This window comes from Ahaetulla prasina, chromosome 15 (assembly GCF_028640845.1).
Source record: "Ahaetulla prasina isolate Xishuangbanna chromosome 15, ASM2864084v1, whole genome shotgun sequence".
Lineage (NCBI taxonomy): Eukaryota > Metazoa > Chordata > Lepidosauria > Squamata > Colubridae > Ahaetulla > Ahaetulla prasina.
Window position 1 is genome coordinate 4,636,045 of NC_080553.1, and position 18,133 is coordinate 4,654,177.

The 18,133-nt window shown below is 45.0% G+C and overlaps 1 protein-coding gene across 1 annotated transcript in view; it reads left to right on the top strand.

Annotated features, from left to right (window-relative positions):
• Positions 1-16,920, top strand: part of AACS (acetoacetyl-CoA synthetase) — a 59,312-nt gene extending 42,392 nt beyond the window's left edge. The window contains exons 13-18 of the mRNA XM_058158474.1: positions 160-273; positions 992-1,117; positions 3,101-3,170; positions 5,001-5,059; positions 12,333-12,535; positions 14,769-16,920. Coding sequence (XP_058014457.1) covers positions 160-273; positions 992-1,117; positions 3,101-3,170; positions 5,001-5,059; positions 12,333-12,535; positions 14,769-14,906 — 710 coding nt within the window. The 3' untranslated portion in view covers positions 14,907-16,920. The remainder of the gene's footprint in view (positions 1-159; positions 274-991; positions 1,118-3,100; positions 3,171-5,000; positions 5,060-12,332; positions 12,536-14,768) is intronic.
• The last annotated feature ends 1,213 nt before the right edge of the window (positions 16,921-18,133 follow it).

Genomic DNA, 18,133 nt, shown 5'->3' on the forward strand with positions numbered 1-18,133 from the left:
CCACTAGAGACAAGGTCTAGCTATGACTTTATGGGCAAACTGGAATCATCTCTAGAAGTTTCATCCACAATTTGCTTCTTGAACATAGGAACCTTGACCCTTTGGTAAGATGCCTTGACAAGGTTCTCTCCCTCTCCCTCTCCCCCTCTCCGATTTTAGGAGGCACCGATATAGTGTCGTGTTTTATGGGTCACAATGTAACCATCCCAGTTTACAAAGGCGAGATCCAGGCGCGGAATCTTGCAATGGCGGTAGAAGCGTGGAATGCGCAAGGTAGGTCTATAAAACCCAACTCACCTTCCTAGATGGTTCTCTATGATGGCTTCTTCGAAATCAGAGCAGTGAAATTGGAACAAATTATTAGGAACATCTAAGGATCATTACTCAAATTAGGGAATTTTTTCCTGTCCGGATGGAGAAGAAGCTGGACCTGTTTGATGGCCTTTAGCTCTTCTCTTCTTGGCTGTTTTCTTGTAGACATTTCATGACCCAAATAGGTGACATCAGTGCTGGAAGGTAGTGGGGATTTGCTCTCTGCTTTATAGCCCAATCAAGCAACTACCAACTTGCTAAACAAAAATCTAAACAAGGGACCACCAAGAAGAAAATAACACTCCCATCAATATTAACAGGACAAGCCAGTTGTCTATAAATAGAGAGTAAACCCTTCTCCCTTCTAGCACTGATGATGTTATGTAGTTGGGTCTTGAAACGTCTGCAAGAAAACCACCAAACTCAGAGAGGACCAAAGACTGCACAGTTCAGCCAATGGGCTACAAATATTCCCTTTCTATTGGTCACCTAAATTGGTAAATTGGATTGATGAGGAGCAGGAATCCATGTCAAGGAAGTAGCCTCCGCGACTGTCAGCCAAGAAACGGCCAAGAAATCAGCAGAGCTGCCATTAAGCCCCGTGCAAGCAGTTAAGCAATACTTAAACCAGGAGGAAGGAGAATAATCCTTTTATTTGATTTTATTTTTCTTCAACCAGGGGAGCCTGTTTGGGGAGAAAGCGGCGAGCTGGTTTGCACCAAACCTATGCCTTGCCAACCCACACATTTTTGGAACGATGAAAATGGCAACAAATACCGAAAGGCGTATTTTTCCAGATTTCCAGGTATGTGGTGAGAGAGCCGTATCCTTCAAGCTGAGACTCTCAAAGGTGCTTTTTTTTCAGGAAGCAAGTGGGCTTTCTTGTTTTTTTTCTTTTGAAGACACTTCACTTCTCATCCAGGAAGCTTCTTCAGCTCTGACTGGATGGTGGGGAATGGAAGGATTGATATTCCTTGTAGATAGCTGGTCATTTGCATCCTTTTAGAGGGTCATTGAAGCACTTGCAAATGGTTCCTGTAGTCTGCAATTTTTCCTTTGGAAATCCATTCTTACTCCCACACTATTCAAAGGGTGTTCATCCCAAATTGCATAGCTAAAAGTCTCAGTCCTCCAGGTCATGGTTGTCTCAAAGGTGCTTTTGCAGGAGGCAACTGGACTTTCTAGCATTACTCAGGAGACCCTGAGGACACAGATAAACCTCCAAGTGCCTCAACAACCCTCCAAAAGGATGCAAATGACCACCGTCTGCAAGGAGTATCAATCCTTCCATTCCCCACCATCCAGTCAGAGCTGAAGAAGCTTCTTGGATGAGAAGCGAAACGCTTTCAAAAGAAAAAACAAGAAAGTCCAGTTGCCTCCTGAAAAAGCACCTTTGGGACAACCATGACCTGGAGGATTGAGAATCTCTACAGACCTTCAAGCTGAGACTGTGTGTACGTGTGTGTTTGCTTTCCGGCCTTCCTAGTGCCTTTACAATAAACTAATATTTGAACACACTCATCAAGAATCGTTGTGAGGACCAATATTTGCCTAAGGAATTGCCAATCTGATAGGGCAGGCCTCTGGATCGTTTGTCTCTATTTGACTTTCTGATTTCTTTTCCCTCTGCCAGCAAAAGAGGAAAATGTTTTTGTGTGCCATTCCATTTCCCTTTTTAACACCTTTTCTGGCTTCTGAAACGAGCTGGTTTCCAAGTGGGTTTTATTTTGCAATGCAAAGAAAAAGAGGCTGGCAGCTGCCAAGGCTGCCATAGTGTCACCCGCCAGATATCACAACTCTCCTCTTTAGTGTCTTCCAAAACACATAACCCAAGCTGCAATGGTGTTGCCCCCATTTGCAAACCTCTGAAAGGCAAGAGTGGAGAACTCGGGGGGAGGGGGGTGGGGAATTTTCTGACTACGTCATTAACACAACTCTCCTCTTTAAGTGTTTTCTGACATAGAATCGAATCGAATAACAGAGTTGGAAGGGACCTTGGAGGTCTTCTAGTCCAGGGGTCTCCAACCGTGACAACTTTAAGACTTGTGCACTTCAACTTTGGAGCTTTGCTGGCTGGGGAATTCTGGGAGTTGAAATCCACAAGTCTTAAAGTTGCCAAGATTGGAGACCCCTGTTTCTAGTCCAACCTAGAAGGAAACCATACACCCCTTCAGACAAATGGTTATCCAGTCTCTTTTTAAAAACTTCCAGGGTTGGAGCACCCAGAACTTCTGGAAGAATAGAGTAGAGTAGAGTGGAAATAAATAAGAAATTAGGATGGAATGGAACGGAACAGAACAGAACAGAATAAACAGAACAAGCTGGAAGGGACCTTGGAGGTCTTCTAGTCTAACCCCCTGCTCAGGCAAGAGAACTGTCCTATCCCATTTCAGACAAATGGTTATCCAACATCTTCTTAAAAACTTCCAGTGTTGGAGTATTCACAACTTCTGGAGGCAAGTTGTTCCACTGATTAATTGTTCTAACTGTCAGGAAATTTCTCCTTAGTTCTAAGTTGCTTCTCTCCTTGATCAGTTTCCACCCATTGCTTCTTGTTCTACCCCCAGGTGCTTTGGAGAACAGTCCGACTCCCTCTTCTTTGTGGCAACCCCTGAGATATTGGAACACCGCTATCGTGTCTCCCTTAGTCTTTCTTTTCATCAGACTAGACAATGCACAAGCCGAGCGTGCAATTCTTCAAAAGGCTGCAAGAGAGTGACGTGGGGGCAGTTAAAAAAAATAATGTTTTGGTGGAGATTTGATTGACCTCTTTGTTTTTCCTGGACAGGTGTTTGGGCCCATGGAGACTACTGCAAAATTAACCCCCAGACGGGTGGAATCATCATGTTAGGCCGCAGGTGAGCTTGTCACTAACAGGTGACCCATTGGGAAAACGCCCCAATTGGCTAACGATGGGTTGAACGAAGGATGAAAAGGACCAGGGATCCATCGTAAAGTGGAGACGGGAATCCTTGTCTGCCTGCAGAAAGTTCCAGGTTTAATTCCTGGCAATTTGTGGTTGGGGGAAAAAAAGTCTGAATTACAATTCAGGATAGCATGTCCAGAGAAGATCTATAGAGCCTTCTCTTTCTTTGATCCGCTTTCCATTTCTGGAATGAAACTTGGAATATCTAGAGAATGTCTAGAGAAGGCTGCTAAATATCTGAAATATCTAGAGAAAGCTACTAAAAGCCCTCTCCAAACTAGGAGCTTGCCTCTGATGGAAACCCATACAGGTAGTCCTCAACTTAGAACAGTTCGTTTAGCGACCGTTCAAAGTTACAATGGCACTGGAAACTGACTTATTACCATTTTTCACACTTAATCATTGTGCCACAGTGATGCAGTGGTTAGAGTACAGTACTGCAGGCTACTTCTGCTGCCTGCCGGCTGCCTGCAATTTGGCAATTCAAATCTCATCAGGCTGAAGGTTGACTCGGCCTTCCATCCTTCCGAGGTGGGTAAATTGAGGACCCAGATTGTTGGGGGAAAGAGGCTCATTCTATAAACTGCTTAAGAGAGGGCTGTAAAGCATTGTGAAGCAGTATACAATCTAAGGGCTATTGCTGTTGTAGCATCTAGGTGGCCACGTGATCAAAATTTGGATGCTTGGAAACGGACTCATATTTATAACAGTTGCAGTGTCCCAGGGTCATGTAATCACTTTTTGTGACCTGCAGGGTTCACAAATGCCTCACTTAACAAACCATAAATTTTGGGCTCAGTTGTGGTCATAAGTGGAGGACTGCCTCTGTAAACCAGAGGTCTAAGAGTGGTGAATCTGAATCTGAATAAAATACAGCTACTCCTCGACGTACAAACGGCCGCTTACCGACCTTTTGGAGTTACATAGACCTCAGAAAGGCTGCCCACAAAGCACCATAAAGACCATTGTAAAATGTCACCTCCCCTGGTCACATGATCACATTTCTGGCACTCTTGACCAAGTGGCTCACGTTTATGTCCAGTGACAAAGTCCCGTGATCCTGTGATTCTGGTTTGTGATATTTTCTTTGACAGGATAATGGATTTAGACTTACGACCATGTGGTTTGCTTAAAAAAATTGCCATAAAAATTGGATCTTCGCCAGGTGGGTGACCTGACTTTCAATTGCCATGACTTGATGAGCAAAATTCTGGCTCCGATTGTAGTCGTAAGTCAAGGGCTCCCTGCAACATTACTTTTTTTTTTTTTTTTTTTTGAAAAGCGATGAAATCCTTACGTTGTGGGTTTGAGCTCCAAGCTTGGCGATTTGGTTGCAAACGTGTTGTCTCCATTCGAGGAGACACCGTCAGTGTGAACCAGTCTGAAATCAGACCATGACTCAGAAATAACCCAAACAAAAAACATTCAGACTAATTTGCATCTCATGAAAAGGGATTTAAAGACCCGTGTCCTGACAGACGAGCAACAACTCAAAGCACACGGATGATGTCTCCTCGAATGGGGACGGCACATTTGCAACCAAATCGCCAAAGCTTGGCGCTCGGACAAACAACATAACTACCAACCCAAGCTACTTATATTCCAAAGACATTTCAATGAAATTCTTCCGTAAAGATTTGGGGCTTGGGGTGGGGGGGCACATTTAACCCGATGGGCATCTTGGCAAAGCAAGAGAGATGGCATCTTGTGTTGCCGCTTTGAGATACCTTAATGAGTCTTGTCTGCTGATCACTTTTTCCAGCGATGGCACGCTGAATCCGAGCGGAGTGAGGTTCGGCAGTTCGGAGATCTATAACATTGGTAAGTGATTTGTGTCAGCCCTTCCATTTATATAGAAAGACTAAGGGTGTCATGACAGCTGTATTCCAATATTTGAGGGGCTGCCCCAAGGAAGTGGGGGTCAGCTTATTCTCCAAAGCACCAGAAGGCAGGACAAGAAACAATGGATGGAAACTAATCAAAGAGAGAAGCAACTGGATGGAATTAAGGAGAAACTTCCTAACAGTGAGGACAATTAATCAGTGGAACAGCTTGCCACCAGGAAGTTGTGGGTGCTCCATCATTGGAGCTTTTTAAAAAGAGACTGGACAGCCACTTGAGCAGGGGGTTGGAGTAGAAGACCTCCAAGATCCTTTCCAACCATTGTACGGGTAGTCCTTGACTTAACGGCAATTCATTTAGTGACCGTTCGAAGTTACAATGGCACTGAAACAAGTTATTTACGACCGTTTTTCACACTTAACGATCGTCACAGCATCCCTTTGGTCACCTGATTTACATTAGGTGCTTTGACAACAGATTCACATTTATGACGGTCACAGTATCCCAGGGTCACATGATCCCCTTTTGTGACTTTCTGACAAAGTCCATGGGGAAGCCAGATTCACTTAACAACCGTGTGACTAATCTAACAACCGCAGTGGTTCACTTAAAAAATGGGGCCAGAAAAGTCGTAAAACGGGGCAAAGCTCAACGTAATTTTGGGCTCAATTGTGGTCGTAAATTGAAGACTTACCTGTATTCTATGTTCTATTTTTTTTTTATTGAAAGAGTTTTAAAAAACAAAAACATTTTTCCCCCTTTTTCCCCCCTCCCTCCCAAAAAAAAACCCCCTTCCCCCCTCCCCCCCCCCCCGGCTTCCCGGGTCAATCACAAGGTTAGTTATACATAAACCAAACATAGAATAAAATTTTCCCTTCCAATCCAAATAACCACATCCAAAGCTTTTCATCTCCCAACCCCTCCCATTACATAAAATAACTTTCTAATTATTCAAAGGCAATCTGATATTTCTTAATCTGATATCTGTTTTGTAGATAATCAATCCATTTTTTCCATTCAATTAAATATCTTTCCTGCGTATTGTCTTTTAAAAAAGCTGAGATTTTAGCCATCTCAGCCAAATTAATAACTTTCAATATCCATTCTTCTATTGTAGGTACCTCTTCTTTCTTCCAGTATTGTCCAATCAACAGTCTTGCTGCTGTTATTAAATTCAAAATCAATTTAGTCTCAATCCCTGTACAATCCGTTATAATTCCCAAAAGGAAAAATTGTGGCAGGAACTTTATCTTCTTCTTCAGTACATTTTGAACCTGTATTCTATGTTCTAGACTGGACACAACCAGTCTCAAATTGTATAGGGTCTCCTGCCTGAGCAGGGGGGTTGGACTAGAAGACCTCCAGGGTCCCTTCCAGCTCTATTTTGATTGATTGATTTAAGAAAATTTATCAGGCCTCCCAGTTCACTCTCAAAGACTCTCCATGACTACAGGAATGTTACTTACTAGAAATTAATTACCAAATCTTGTTTTCTGTCAGTCTCCGGTTACATCACACAGAACATAGTCAGGATTACAGGTAGTTCTCGATTTACGACCGTTTATTTAACGGCCGTTTCATGTTACAATGGCACTGAAAAAAGGAACTTATGGCCTGTTTTCACACTTAACGACCGTGGCAGCACCCCCATGGTCACGGGATCAAAATTCAGATGCTTGGCAACTGACTCCTATTTATGACGGTTGCTGTGTCCCGGGGTCACGTGATCTGCCTTAGCGACCTTATGACAAGCAACGGTCAACGGGGAAGCCAGATTCACTTAAGAACCGTGTTGCTGGCTTAGCAATCACAGTGATTCACTTAACAACCGTGGCAAGAAAGGTCTTAAAATGAGGCAAAACTCATCTGTCTGGTTTAGCGACGGAAAATTTTGGGCTCGGCTGTGGTCGTAGGTTGAGGACTGCCTGTATTTAAGGTTTGGGCTGGGATGAAGCTCTTGGCTAAGGGTGGGCATGGACTTAAAGCAGTGTTAGCAATAACCCTTAGACCAGGGGTCGGCAACCTTAAACACTCAAAGAGCCACTTGGACTTGTTTCCTACAGGAAAAAAACACACCGGGAGCCACAAAACTTGGGTGGGCGTGGCCAACTGAATGTCACTCATTCCCAATCGGTCACATGACCACCTAGCTACGCCTAACCAGCCACAAATCTATGTCTCTCTGCCCCCCTCTCCCTCTCTTCCCCTCTCTCACCCCCTCTCTGTGTACCACTCTGTATGTGTCTTTCTATGTCTCTCTCTCTTCCTCTGTATGTGTGAGTGTGTGTCTTTCCCCCCCCCTCCCGCCCCTTCAGGCAACCGTCCTCCTCCCCCCACCTCCTCTCGTAACTCCCTGGCCGGCTGTGGCTGAGCCGGGAGCATTCGCATGCACAGGGAGATTCCAGACTGAAGTGGCAGGAAGCGAAGGCTGCCTTATGTGCAATGTGGCACAAAGATAGGTACAGGGCAGCTTCGCTCCTGCACTCTCCGGCGACCCTCTTCCCCCTCCTCCTCTCAGGATACCCGGGCCAGCTGTGGCTGAGCCAGGAGCATGCGCACGCGTGGGGAGACCTGTTGTGTCTCGCCCAATCTCACCACAGCCGGGGCCTTCTTATCTGCTTCTGAACACGGAGGAATGTCCTAGTATGCCTCCCGGCCCCAGCCCTGGCTCCATGCCCAGACAGGCTGAAGAGGAGGAAATACCTCCAGCCCCCAGCTCTGGCTCCATGCCCAGGCAAGCGGAGCAACTAGACCCCTCCCCCTCCTCCACAGCATGTGAGCCTGAGGGAGGTCAACTGCCAACAGCTGCCGACTGGAGTGACCCTCGCGTCAGAAGACTTGATAGGCGGAGGCAACAGAAGGAAGGGAGGGGCAGGCCTGGATAAGTGCTGAGTCATGGAGCCACACCCCATGGCCTATATAAAGGATCTGCTTTCTGGCATTCTCTGAGTCAGGCAAAGTCTAAACATATCTTGCTGAAGTCACTTTCTGGTCTCCTGCCTGCCCTGAGGACTTTGCTAGGACTTTGGCAGAGCTGCAGAGGCAAGCCTGATTCGGATTTCCCTGACCCGGCCGTCAGCGGAGGAGTGGGACACGACATCACCCTCCTCAAGCAAGCGCCAAAGCTCAAAAAAGGTGCGCGCAGGGTGGGCAGCGGCTCGCTTTACGAGGGTTTCTCTGCGCGTGCACACATTCCCGGTTCAGCCACAGCCAGCCAGGGGGTTACGAGAGGAGGGGGGGAAGGAGAGCGCAGGAGCGAAGCTGCCCTGTATCTACCTTCACGCCACATTTACATGTAAGGAGCCTTCGCTTCTTGCCGCTTCAGGGTGGAGTCCCCCCCCAAAAAAATAAGAGGGGTGGGGCGAACCAGTGATGGGACAGGGAGCCGCAGAAGAGGGCCCAAAGAGCCACTTGTGGCTCCAGAGCCGCAGATTGCCGACCCCTGCCTTTGACTTATATACCGCTTCGCAGTGCTTTACAGCCCTCTCTAAGCAGTTTACAGAGTCAGCCTCTTTCCCCCAACAATCTGGGTTCTCATTTTACCCACCTCAGAAGGATGTGAGGCTGAGTCAACCTTAAGCCGGTCAGGATCGAACTGCTGGCAGTGGGCAGAGTTTGCCTGCAATATTGCATTCTAACCACTGCGCACGATGGATGGACGGACGGACGGAAGGAAGGAAGGAAGGAATAAAGGAAGAGCAATAGCATTTAGACTTATATCACGGTACTTTACAGCCCCTCTAAGCAGTTTACAGAGTCAACATATTGTTCCCCAACAATCTGGGTCGTCATTTCACCGACCTCGGAAAGATGGAAGGCTGAGTCAACCTTGAGCATGGTGAGATTCGAGCTGCCAAATTGCGGTCAGTCGGCAGTCAGCAGAAGTAGCCTTCAGTATTGCACTTTTAACACTGCAGCACCGTGGCTCTTACAAGCCTTTATGGATGCTGCCGCGGCTTTTAACCGTGCTGGAGAGATTGCAGCTCTCGTCCGAATGGCGCCATTGCAACGGCTCCTGCATCCTCCATTTTCAAAGCCCTCTGAACATCTGGTGCGATTGTCCCCTCCCCCAGCGGTGCTGAGCTGTCCCCAGGGAAGAGGGAGCCACACAGGACCACTGTCCTCTGGGCGTCGTCCTTTTGCTGCTCATGGCAGCCATAACTCTTGGGCGGGCACAAAGAGGTTGTCAACGCGCTGGGATGGATCGCGGGCAAGTGAATCAGAGCACTGTTTGGCTTGAATTCCCCCCTCTGTGGGAGCAATTTCTCCCACCCACCCCCAACCCCCACTCTTCTGGATTATTTTCTCCTCTTTTTATTTTCCTGAAGCAGCATTTTGTCTTCTTTCCCCCGCAAAGACCCTCCTACAAGAGGGCTGGAAGAGGAGAGGAGGTTAAGCTGTACCACGTTGGTTTGATTTCCTTGAAAACCCAGTGATCCAAATGAAGATATTCATGGAACCTGGGTCATCTATCTATCTATCTATCTATCTATCTATCTATCTATCTATCTATCTATCTATCTATCTATCTATCTATCTATCATCTATCTATCATGTATATCATGTAACTATCATGTAACTATCTATCTACATGTATCTATCATGTATTTATCTATCATGTCTTTTATCATGTAACTTTAAATTTAAATTTTAAATTTAATTTTAAATTATCATGTAACTATCTATCATGTATCTATCATGTATCTACCTATCATGTCTTTCTGATATAGTTGTATAGTCATATCCTATAGCTATCTATCCTATCTATCTATCTATCTATCTATCTATCTATCTATCTATCTATCTATCTATCTATCTATCTAGATCTTTGGTTATTCTATTCTATCTATCTATTCATCTATCTATCTATTCATCTATCTATCTATTCATCTATCTATCATCTATCTATCTATCTATTCTGGGAGCAATTTGCTCCCAGAAGCACGAAGCTGAAGCCTGAAGATGACGAATGAGACTTCGTCGAAATGTCGCCAAGACACTTCCAATTTTACGCGGGAGAAAACCCGAATAACCAAAGATCTACATACAAACACCCGCGAAAACCTCAGAAAACAACTATCTATCTATCTATCTATCTATCTATCTATCTATCTATCTATCTATCTATCTATCTATCTATCGTCTTTTTAATATAGTCTTGTATATTCATATCATCCATCCATCCATCCAAATGAACATATTCATGGAAACTGGGTTTTCAAGGAAATCACAACCAATGTGGTATAGCTTAACCTCCTCCCTGCTTCCAGCCCTCTTGTATATTGGTTTATATATTGGCTCAGTCCTGTGAACCTTCTCCAAATATTCCAGCTTTTTTCCAAGAAAAATAATCCTTTTTTCCTATCCACCCTACTTTTTACAAGTAGCCCTTGACTTATGTCCACAATTGTGAGTGGAATTTCTGTTTCTAAGTCGTTGTCATCATAAATTGTCAGCATATGACCAGATCCAATTTTACAACCATTTTACCGCTGTCCTAAATCAAGTCATGTGATCATAGATGTGAATTCTGCTTAACCAATGGTGGGTTTTTTTGCCGGAAATTGGTAAAAAAACGTTGCAAATCTTGATTATGTTGAGAGCAGGATGTTGCAATGGGCCGTAAAAGCTGAATTGCGAACACGTGACAATTGTAAATTAGAATTTAGGTTGTGACTGACTTTTTCAGAGGCTGCTGTTAATTGAAGGATTGCCTGTGAAAATCCTCTTTAAGAATCTTGTCAGGTATTTTATATAGCTTTGCGGCAGAGGGAAGATTTGGTTTAGCATTAAGGTATCTTTCCAGTTGTCATTTTAAGATTCTTGCCCTATTATGGCCAAGGGTTGGGTTGCTTAGAGTAACAATCCCTAAGGATTGTGGAGAACAGCAGATTGGAAAAGATAATCCATTGGACACTCCAAGATGGATGGATTTCCTCAACTTCAGTGTTCAGTTGGCATGCAGTTCCCTAAGCCCTAGAGAACATCATGTTGGAGAAGACCGTTCATGATACACCTCAGATGGACTTCTCCAATGTGACGAGGTCTTCAGAACACCAAGTTGAGGAACACCAGGCTAGACCATCCATTCTTGGTGTTGTGGCCTATTGGTAGCCGGCCCCTCCAGCAGTCGAATCAGAGGAGGAGGAGGAGGAGGAGGCGTGGGAGTCAGGGTCAGCATCAAGGCAACCTGAGAGCTCCGAGGGGTGTCGTGTCCCACTCCTCCGCTGACGGCCGGGTCAGGGAAATCCGAATCAGGCGTGCCTCTGCAGCTCTGCCCAAAGTCCTAGCAAAGTCCTCAGGGCAGGCAGGAGACCAGAAAGTGACTTCAGCAAGATATGTTTAGACTTTGCCTGACTCAGAGAATGCCAGAAAGCAGGTCCTTTATATAGGCCATGGGGTGTGGCTCCATGACTCAGCACTTATCCAGGCCTGCCCCTCCCTTCCTTCTGTTGCCTCCGCCTATCAAGTCTTCTGACGCGAGGGTCACTCCAGTCGGCAGCTGTTGGCAATAGACCTCCCTCAGGCTCACATGCTGTGGAGGAGGGGGAGGGGTCTAGTTGCTCCGTTTGCCTGGGCATGGAGCCAGAGCTGGGGGCTGGAGGTATTTCCTCCTCTTCAGCCTGTCTGGGCATGGAGCCAGGGCTGGGGCTGGGAGGCATATTAGAACATTCCTCCGTGTTCGGAAGCAGATAAGAAGGCCCCGGCTGTGGTGAGATTGGGCGAGACACAACAAGGGGAAAGAGGGAATGCAGCTGGCAGAGAGAGAGAGAGAGAGAGAGAGAGAGACAGTCTGGGCCATCAGTCAGCCCTCAGATGGAGAGTCAACAGCCCCCAGGTCTGGAGGTGGCTGATGAGGAAGAGGAGGAACACTGGGCCCAGTGCCTGATGCGTGGATGAGCAGAAGGGAGAGGAGAGGAGAGCAGTGAAAATCTATGGGCCGGTCCTTGGTACGGAAGAACCACTGCTGTTAGTGAAGCCCCACCCTAGCTCTGGGGATAAAAGGCAGGGGGCAGAGATGTGGCAGACAACTATTCATCTTCTGGCCGGACAGACTTGTTAGCCTGCGATGAGAGAAACTTTTTGCTGGGGCTGCCAGCGCTCCTAATGAAGGAATCATTGATTTGACTTCAGAGGGTCTGTCGTGTTTGGGGAGCTGGGTCTGAACACTTGGGGCTCAAAAGTTTTCAGAATTATGTGCCGGGGTTCCTGGGAATGAGATGCTTCACTCACCACCTTGTTTCTCCTTCAGTGGAAGCCTTCGAGGAGGTCTCTGACAGCCTCTGCGTCCCACAGTACAATAAACATGGCGAGGAAAGAGTCGTCCTCTTCTTGAAGATGAGCACCAACCACGAGTTCAGACCCAGTTTGGTGAAGCGAATCAGGGAAGCAATTCGGGTGGCCCTTTCGGCTCGTCACGTGCCCAGCCTTATTCTGGAAACGGGAGGGATTCCGGTATGTTCTTAATTTTTTCTATCCTCCCCTCAGAAGGAAGGAAGGAAGGAATAGGAAAAAAGGAAGGAAGGAATAGGAAAAAAAGGATGGATGGAAGGGAGGGAGCAAGGGAGAAAGGAAAGAAGGAATAGAAAAGAAAGGAAAGGAAGCAAGGAATAGGAAAAAAGGAAGGAATAGGAAAAAAGATGGATGGAAGGAAGGAATAGGAAAAAAGGATGGAAGGAAGGAAGGAAGGAATAGGAAAAAAAGGATGGATGGAAGGGAGGGAGCAAGGGAGAAAGGAAAGAAGGAATAGAAAAGAAAGGAAAGGAAGCAAGGAATAGGAAAAAAGGAAGGAATAGGAAAAAAGATGGATGGAAGGGAGGGAGCGAGGGAGAAAGAAAGGGAGAAAGGAAAGAAGGAATAGAAAAGAAAGGAAAGGAAGGAAGGAATAGGAAAAAAGGAAGGAATAGGAAAAAAAGGATGGATGGGAGGGAGGGAGGGAGAAAGGAAGGAATAGGAAAAAAGGATGGAAGAAGGAAGGAAGAGAGGAAGGAAGGAAGAAAAAGAAGGAAAAGAAGGAAAGGATGGAAGGAAGAGAAAAAAGAAAATAAGAGAAAAAAGGGAAAGAAAAAGAAAGAAAGAAGGAAAGAAAGAAAGAAAGAGAAGTGACAATCAACTAAGAAGCAATTATTTTTCCGGTGCCCACACATGCTTAGACATCTTTTTATTTTTTATTTTTTGTAAATTCGGAAAGCTATAAATAGTTTATCCGTGTCGCTTAGCAACATACATATGGGCCTTTCGTGTTCAAGAAGACTCACTTGTTCCTCCTGTAAGGAAAGAATAGCAAATCCCGGATAAAAACAACAGTAGCAGTTTTATAAACCTTTGTCAGAGAAACTCTTGGATAGTTCTTAGCTTCGCCAAATAAAGGGACTTTAAGGTGATTTAGCCTTTGGATACATCCGAATGCAGCTTACTTTCATGTGGATTCTGTTTGCTGAATTGAAAGACGAATAAAACGCATAAAATAGTCTTGAGCATCACAACAAAAAGGCCAGTTTTGTAACGTGTACAGTTGGAGACAGTTTTTCTCCCCATTTCTCGTGGGTGTTCGTTATTTTTTTTCTTCAAGCTTAAGTGGATCACTCATGAAACGCCATCATAAGCTGCAGGAAAAATACGTTAAGGAAGAAGGGAGGGAAAGTGAGAGAAAGGAAGGAAGAAGGAGAAATAAGAAAAAAGGAAGGAAGGAAAGGAGGAGAGAGGAGAAGGTGAATAAGAGAAGGAAGAAAAAGAGGAAAGAAGGAAAGAAAAGAAATAGGAAGGGGGATAGAGATGAAGGGAGAACTGTGAGAGAGGAAGGAAGGAGAGAAATAAGGAAAGAGAGAAAGGAAGGAAGGGAAGAAGTGACAGGGTGAGAGGAGGAGAGAAATAAGAGACAGAAAAGGAAGGAGGGAGGGAGGTGAGAGCAGGGAAGGAAGATAGAAGGAGAAATAAGTGAGAAAAGGAAGGAGAGAAGGGAAAGTGGGTGAGAGAAGGAGGAAAAGAGAAAGGAAGAAGGAAGGAATAGGAAAAGGATGGAAGAAGGAAGAAGGAAGGAACCATCAGAAAGGAAAGGAGAGAAATAAGGGAGGAGAGAGACAAAAGGAAGGAAAGGAAGAGGGGAGGGGAGGGGAGAGTGAGAGTGAAAGGAAGGAAGGAAGAAGGAGAAATTAGTGAAAAAAGGAGGGAAGGAAAGGAGGAGAGAAGGTGAATGAGAGAAGGAAGGAAAAGAGGAAGGAAGAAGGAATAGGAAAAGGAAGGAATAGGAAAAAGATGGATGGAAGGAAGGAACCATGAGAGACAAAGGGAGGGAGGGAGGGAGAGGGAGAGAAAGGAAGGTAGGAGAGGAGAGAGATAGAAAAGGAAGAAGGGCAAGAGAAAAGGAAGAGTGAGAGATAAGGAGATCTAGAAAAAGAGAGAGAGAGAAGGGAGGGAGGGAAATAACTTAGGGCTTTTAAATTCTGAAACTTCGGCTGCTTTGTGTGGTCTTCAACTCTCAGAGTTCCCCAGCAGGAATGATAAAGGCTGCAGAACTCTGGGATTTTGAAGTCCAAACATCTTAAAATTGGCTAAGTTTGGAAAAACGCCAGTTTAAATCATTAACCTTGATCGAGCTACAGGGCACTTTTTCAGACAAGCTTGCCAACCAACCGTGCCGTCTTTTATTTGCCTTCTATCTTCTGCTTTCTCCCAACTTCTCCCTCAGTATACCATCAATGGAAAGAAGGTGGAAGTGGCCGTCAAACAGGTCATAGCTGGCAAGGAAGTGTCCCAGCGGGATATCTTTTCTAACCCAGAGACCCTCGATCTCTACCGCAATATTCCTGAGCTGCAGGATTTTTGAAGGAACCTCGTCTCTTCCTGTCTCTCGGTGTGAGTGCGTGTCTCTACTATGTGCGTTTGCGTGCCAGTGTGGGTGCGTGGGTGCGTGTCAGGTTATAGCCAGTGTATATAATATGTATATGGATGATATCCATCGAAGAAATCGACTCGAGTGACCTTCTTTCCAGACCGGGACAGGAAAACAAAAAAATCTGATTTATCTGAGCGCTTCAGGAAATAAGAAGGGCTAAAAATGTAATCTGTATGGATTTGGGGATATGGGTCTTGCTTTGCTTTCCGGCTCAGAAAAAAAATGGGAATCTGAACTCTTTGGGCAGAACCTTTTCTCCAACCTAGGTGCTAAAAGAATGGTTTGAATATCTTATCATTTGAAAAACAAGGATGAATCTCGGGGCTGGACGACGCCAGGATGGATCCTGGCTGGCTGAGAAAAGGGAGCTTGAAAAGGCTGGCTGGGCTGGCTGAATACGTTCGGCAGATGTTTCTCAGTGGGTAGGTGAGAAGGAACCTCCTCTGGAAGAGCCATACGTGGGCTTTGTCTCGCTGTGGGTGGTTGCAGGAACTTGAAGAGTATCTTCTCAGTTGAGGTAGAACGTTGGTAGGAAGAAACGGAGTTAGCTGCCATCTTGGATAAAGAAGACGACATTTTTCATGTTTCCCCACCCCGAATCCTTAACCCTGCGCGACCAACTTTTTCCACTCGAGAAAAGTTTGCTACTGCAAGGGAAAAAAGTTTTACTTTTTTTTTCTCTTTAAAAGAAAGGGAGAGAGATAGATATGCACTTTTAATTTAACTTTTTTTAAAAAACAAACCCTTACGGGAATTAACAGCATTTTCAGATCACCATTATAAAAAAGGACTCGATTTTTGCCGAAAGATAAAAAAGAGGATGGGGTGTTTTTTTGGTTGGTGATCCTGGGCTGGTGTTCCTTTTCATGGGACCATCTAGTCGATGGTCGTCTCAGTTCCACGGGACTGTGGGCCCTTGGAAGGTTTTTTTTAAAAAAATCCGATCCAGTGGCACTTTTGGTGCAGGTTTTTGGTTTTGGTGAAGGGTCAACTCTAGAATTAAAAGCAAAACTTTCTAAAATTTGAGGCAAAATTTGTGGTGAAATTAAGGTGTCTGGACTCTAGTTCTACTTGAGGGAAACAGAAGCTTACGAAAGTAACGCCACAGAGATCTGACTTATGGCGACGGCGTGTGTGCCAGCAGAGAAGGCTCTGCATGCCACCTCTGTCACGTGTGCCATAGATTCGCCATCACATGCTTAGATATTTACAGGGCAATTGTAGCTCTTCCATGGCTGTGATCGGTACCTCGTTTTTAGAGTCACGTTTTTTCAACAGGCAGGAATTTTGAGCCCAGAAGCTTTGATTCTAATTGAGGATACTTCATCAGCCAAGAATCCTTTTAAACAGTTTTCTCCAAGTGGCCAGGAGTTCCAAAGGCACTGTCGAAAGCAACGCGTTGCATGCTTGTGAAGTCCTACGGAACCATATAACAATTGCACTTAAAACGCCTGGGGAAAAACCCAGAAGAATTCACTTTGAGATCAGGAATAAAGACGCTTATCCACGGTGCAGTGAGATGACAGACCCATCATCCACACCTGGCGGATAGGAGTTTGGAGTCCAGCAGTTCTTGGATGGGGGAGAAAGCAGTTCAAGTGTGAGAAAGCGATTGTGCAAGGCTTTTGTTTAAATGTAGGTGTAAACACAAATATTGGGTGGAGGGAGAATTCTATGAGGTGTGCTCTGACTTACCTCAATCTGATAGGAAGCCTCGTGGTTTGAGGCTTGTGGCTAATATATATATATATAAAACTTTTTATTCCTTACTTTATTATTATTATTGTTTTTAAATGAATTTTTTAAGGTCATAAAAGGACTAAAAATGTGGTCGGGATGCTTTATAGCTATCTGGGTTTGTCAATAAGTGTTTTCTTCCCCTAATAAATGGTTACAAGCCCTACGGAGAGATGCCAGTTAATTACACATTTCCAAAGGAAGAACATGAAAAGGGGAAAAATGGGGGGGGGGGAGAAATTGAATGAATGGTGGGTAAATTTTCTTTCTGGAGTTTTTCTTTTTTTTTTTAAGGAAAAAAAAATCAAGATAGAGGATGCCCTCTAATGTTTTACTGGATTGAAACTTAATAAAACACTAAATTCTCACTTGTTTTTGATTTTTGCCTTTGTACCTGAACTCCGCATGCAGTCCAAGATCATAGAAACGGAGAACCACTATCGAAATGTGCCTCAGATTAATAGGTGGTGGGTTGGTGAGAAACGGCACGAAAAACTTAGGCAAGGAACTTATTTGTCTGTATATTTTTATGAACACTGTGGATTTAGTGGCACTGTAGATTTTTATAGGGAGTCTTTGAAGTATAATAGTTTATTTAGTGATCGAAGTTACAATGGCACTGAAAAAAGTGACTTATGACCGTTTCACACACTTAATGACTGTTGCAGCATCCCCATAATTACGTCATCAAAATTCTCTCTCTTTCTCAGTTCTCTCTCTCCCTCCTTCTCCTTCCCTCCCTTTCTCCCTCCCTCCCTCCCTCCCCCCTCCCTCTTTCTTTCTTTCTTTTTTTCTTTCTCTCTCTCTCTCTCTCTCTCTCTCTCTCTCTTTCTTTCTTTCTTTCTTTCCTGCCTTCCTTCCTTCCTATCTTTCTTCAAACTGAACAAGCACAACAGTGCCTCTCTCTCTCCTTCTCTCTCTCTCTCTTCTCCTTTCTCAGCAGGGTTGGCTGTAAATGATCAATTAGGACGTTTATAGAAATACAGATTCGTCCCCCGGTGAAGACATGGTTGAGAACAACATGGCAGCCGTTGAGATTTGGAGAGCGCACTGATTTTTGCATAGTTTGGGGCTCGGAGACCTTGTTTAAATTCCAGTCAGGAGCTAATCAACATCTTGCTGGACGTGACCAGGGAGCAAATGGAAAACCTCAGCTATGCAAAACAGCCTCTAGCAATTTCTCTCGGCTAGCCTCTAGGTGAGTCTTCAGAACATTTGTTGATGGTTCACCGCAAGGATGGCGTGAAGTCCCAAGTGGCTTGTGCAATACTCATCCCTGACTTTGCGGAGCTATGAATTTTGGCCATGATTGAAGTATGGAACCGGACTGCCTGCATGTTGATTGCATACAAGAATATTGCTTTCCAATTACCCGATGTTCCTGCTGTTTGGGTTTCGTAAAGGAAACGTGGAGGCCAACT